The 5,050-nt window shown below is 34.4% G+C and overlaps 1 protein-coding gene across 4 annotated transcripts in view; it reads right to left on the bottom strand.

The window, feature by feature from the left end:
• Nebl (nebulette) overlaps positions 1 to 5,050 on the bottom strand; it is a 403,483-nt gene that overhangs the window by 3,190 nt on the left and 395,243 nt on the right. For all 4 annotated transcript variants that reach the window (XM_023704953.1, XM_023704950.1, XM_023704952.1 and 1 more), the window contains one exon: positions 615 to 721. In XM_023704953.1, coding sequence (XP_023560721.1) covers positions 615 to 721 — 107 coding nt within the window. The remainder of the gene's footprint in view (positions 1 to 614; positions 722 to 5,050) is intronic.

The following is a 5,050-nucleotide window of genomic DNA, read 5'->3' on the forward strand; positions in this document are numbered from 1 at the left end:
TATGAAATAGCATTTTCATATATATATGAAATAAAAATCTATGATATGCTCACTTTATAGATTTGTATCACAGTAACAGGAATGTACTATATAAATAGTCTGAGTACTATGGTACATATAACTAAATCCTTGTTATAATGATCAAATCATGATAACTGTCATACTGACACCTCCAATACACAATTTCTTTGTAATGAGAGCATTAAAACCATCTCTGTTGACTATCTGACTACATTGCTTAATGTCTACTTCATGGACATTTTCATGAACATCAATGTTAACCTATTCATTCTAGGATCGATATATATCTGCAGTTTTTAGGTCCAAATAAAGATTAAAGCTGGCTAATACCAATCAAGAAGTGACCATTATGACATGATACTAATAGATCTCTAATGTGTTTTCTTAGTTCATATAACTCTTATTAATGTCCTGCTTTGAAAAATGCTTTCTCACTGTAACTTTGTTGCTTCCTCCCTCGTCAATCTTTGGGTATCATTTAGCTACATAGGAAAATGGTCGCTCTTCAATTTGCCTGTTTTCTACATACATGTATATTTTGGAGGCAAAGGTAGAAAGCCAGTGGGGAAGGAACGTTATGGTGTGACACTTACCAGGTTTGGTGAGTGCTGAATAGACCTCATGGAAGACATGCTTGCCTGGTGCATGTACCCATAGCCTTGGGAATGGCCCTGCTGGTAAGCCCCAGGAAGCACAGGCGCTGCATGGGGAAAATACACACTTAGGGCCACCTTCCAAACACCCTCCCAAGCCCCGAAGGTGTCTCCATGCCTGGCTAGAAGCTTCTGAAGCAAAAGGCCACTTTCAATGTCAAGAGAATTTGAGTAGCAGCATTATAAGCCATCTCAAGATTAGTTCAAATCTCAGGAATTAAGAACATCCATTGAAAATCAGGTTAGCATGCAGTTAATTATATTCTTAATACTGTTGTTATGCTGTTGCAGATGCTGTGTGAAAGGACATAAGGACAAAATGAATATTTCCTATTGTACCTTAACAAAACTATGTTTTTATTTGGCTATGTAATTCTTTCAGGCTGTTTTCCAAAAGAAAAACAAAACTGTTAAAGGACTGCAACGGGATCGTCAAACTAAAGACAGTGCTAGTGTTTTCACGGGTATTTCTCATGAAATGGGTACTTCTGATATTCAAAGAAATACAGTTGATTATTACCTTAACAAAGATGGTAACAGTGACTTTTTTTGTTCAGTGATTAATAAAAAGTCTACACTCTTAAAAGAATCTTTCTGTAGAACATATGATTTTTTTTATAATTTGACAGTAAGTCAAGGCTAAATAAGACAGATGCATATTTTTACAAAAGCCTGAAAAGCCAGACCATTTACTGAATCTCATAAGCTTCATCCTTCTATGTTTAAAAAAAAAAGTGTCAAAATGGGATTCACTTGGTTTGTGCTGACCTCACTGCTAATTACAACAGGCAAAAGATACAGTTTTCATTATGAAGAACTCTGGTTTCTAGAGAAACCAACACAAAGCTAGATAAAACCTCATAAAAACCATAGACATCTATACCTATATTTGCTTTTCTTAGTATTGAAGTATTTGTAGCCAGAAACATGAGCTAAAAGTGAAGGTACTTTAGTTGCATCTTCTTTATGTTTTGAATAATTATATAACACATTGGTAGAAGTTGTCTGACACATGTACTATTAAATCCATAATAGTGTGCCATTTTTATTTAATCAGGTTAATCACAGAAAGTAATTATAATGGGCTGCTTCAATCAGGACAGTTTTTATAACAAAAAGCAGGTATAATCTTGGCTGTTATAAATACTTTTTATAGATGGCAAATTCATTCTAATAATACACAAGATCATCAATACTTCAAAGACATCTAATCATCAGAATATTTCAAAGCCTTAATGTGTTGTCCCAATGATAATGATATTAGTTTGGGTAATCTTTTATTATCTCTTGAGTGATTTTATATTACAATATTATTACAAATTATATTTGATGTCCAGATATGACACCAAAGTGAAACTTGGAGTATATTACAAAAACATCACTAAGCACCAATTGAATCAGAGAACATTTTCAAGATTATCTACTTAATTTAAGCACTGGATATCAAGAGATGCTAAAGATATTGTCCAAATCTACTCACAAAGAAAACTAATGACATTCCCATATGTACCTAGGCTCCTCCCTCAAGTAGCTGAGTAACGGAGTCTTTTCTGTGTATTAGAGGATGAAAGCATTGATCTCTAATTTATTTCCTCCTTCACCTCTTAGCAAATATTTATCAGCTAATGTGTACACATACAGCTTACCAACTGCCTGTCACACAGCAGGCCTTCCTAGCAGTTAACAATAATTATGACTGTCCACTATGTTCAAGGCATGCCGGGTATAGAATAAGTGACAAAGAACAATGACCAGTGGCAGCCATGATGGCACCGGCTAGCTGGCCCTTTTACCAATCAAGGAAGTAGCTCTGGATACTAAGGGCAATCCCAACAAATGCATAAATCAATGATATGGATTGCATACCCCACACTGGTAATCCTAAACTTGTTCTTAATCCATTTAGGCTAATCATTTTTTTATCATTTGCTATTATTTGATATCTATTTGTAAATTTAAAATATTAATATTTTTAATCATTTACTTAAAAGAAAAGGCAAATTCTTTTTTTTTAATTTTTAAGAGAAGGTAAATTCTAATCCACTGTTGCACCACTTCGCTACAGACTTTAAAATTTACGCACAAAGTACAATCATCTTAAAATATTTGAGGGAAAAACTTTCAAGAAACAACACTGAAAAATATAAACTAGCTCAGATTCTATAATGCATTACATTTACAGTTTATACATCATAATCTCAGTCTTGTGTCCATTAAGCACTGACAATTTAAAAAATGTTACTCACCAGGGTTCTCAAATTTTGGCTTTCAACATACTGATGCATATTCAGTTGCCAGATGTGCCCTACAGATCTACTGAGGTCAGTATAGCAAGAAAAGAAAGCCAAGTGTCAATCTAAGCAGGTTTGAGTGGAGAAAATAGGAAAGAGTTTAGAATGAGATGCTGTAGAGTAAATATAACCCATCAAGCCCTCTCTTCATGCCTTTTATTAATTACTTTCATTTTCCTCTCTGGATGAATTACTTAGCCTAAAGTTCCTTTGGAGTCAGAAAATCTTACTATCTACCTTATATCTGGCATAATAAAAGTTTCTAGGAAGCACCAATAAAGCTATGAAAAATATAATTGAGAGCCCAAAGGAACCAATTTAGTAAAAATAATGCCAATTTCAAAAGAGTAATGAACACTGTTTGTATGTTGTTCCAATATATGAATTTTTTTGGGGGGAGGGGTTTGGTTTTGCTTTGTTTTGGTTTTTTGTTTTGTTTTGTTTTGGCACTGTTTTGCCTGGGAGTACAGGTAAAAAAAAAAACAAAGGAAATTTAAAGTGATGGTTTTGTAAATACAGGTTATTAAAAATTCAGTTGAAAGCTCTTCCATGTTGAGATTTCTTCCATGAAATATGGAATTCAGTTTCACAAAAGCAAGATATTAGGCTAACTTTGCAATAAGGGCTTCTTACAAAAGAGAAAAACATGCGATGCCCTTTTCTTAAACAGTGGCCAGATTTCATTAGCCCTGGTAAAGACGGATGATGACAAAGATACAATAGTTCTCCAACCCAAGAGTCTTGAATCAGTTTCTTTTTGTTTTGTTTTGCTTTGCTTTGCTTTGTTTGTTTCCTAACGTTAAGCAACACAACAAAAGCTTTCATTATCCCAATACACTGTATCAATAGAGCGAAAACTAAAAACCACATGATCATCTCAACTGATGCAGAAAAGGCTTTTGACAAAGTCCAACATTCATTCATGTTCAAATTCCTACAGAAAACTGGAATAGATGGTCTCTACTTCCACCTAATAAAAGTCATGTATGACAATCCAACAGCTAATATAATTTTACATGGGGAAAAACAGAAATCTTTTACTCTTAGATCTGGTACACGACAAAGATGTCCTCTATCACTCCTCCTCTTCAATATAGTTCTGGAATCATTAGCTACAGCCATTAGACAAGAGAAGGAAATAAAAGGAATAAGAATAGATAACAAAGAAGTTAAATTATCATTATTTGCAGATGACATGATACTTTACTTGGAAGGCCCAAAAAACTCCACCAAGAAGCTACTAGAATTAATACACAAATTCAGTAGCATAGCAGGATACAAAGTCAATAGCCAAAATTCAAAAGCATTCCTCTAAGAGGGAAATTAGATAAACAATACCTTTTACAATAGCACCGAGGAAAATGAAATATTTTGGAACTAATCTAATTAAAGAAGTCAAAGATCTTTTCAAGGAAAATTACAGTACTCTTTAAAAAGACATCATAGAGGACTTAAGAAAATGGAAAGATATTCCCTGCTTCTGCACAGGAAGAACCAACATTGTGAAGATGGTAATACTCCCATAATTGCTGTACCAATTTAACGCAATCCCTATCAAACTACTACCAACATACCTCACAGACCTACAGAAATCATTTCTAAAATTTATTTGGAACCAGAAAAAACCTAGAATAGCAAAGGCAATCCTGGCCAACAAAGACAAGGCAGGAGGCATTACAATTCCTGACTTGAAATTATACTACATGGCTATTGCGATAAAATCAGCATGGTACTGGCAATGAAATGGACCTGAGGACCAATAGAATGAACTAGAAGATGCAGAAGACTCTATGCACACACTCAGCCACCTTATCTTTAACAAAAGGGCCAAACATGCTTACTGGAAGAAAGATAACCTCTTTAACAAATGGTGCTAGAAAAACTGGCTCTCTACATGCCAAAAACTAAAACTTGAACCAGGTCTATCACCATGCACTAAGCTAAAGTCAAAATGGAATAAATATCTAAACATTAAAACAGAAACACTAAATTTCCTGGAAGAGAAAGTAGGGGGCTGGAGATATAGCTCAGTAGAATAAGTGCTTACCTGGCAAGCACAAGGTCTTGAGTTCAATCCCCAGTACT

The sequence above is a fragment of the Octodon degus genome, unplaced genomic scaffold, assembly GCF_000260255.1.
Source record: "Octodon degus isolate 3935 unplaced genomic scaffold, OctDeg1.0 scaffold00208, whole genome shotgun sequence".
In the NCBI taxonomy this organism is placed as follows: domain Eukaryota; kingdom Metazoa; phylum Chordata; class Mammalia; order Rodentia; family Octodontidae; genus Octodon; species Octodon degus.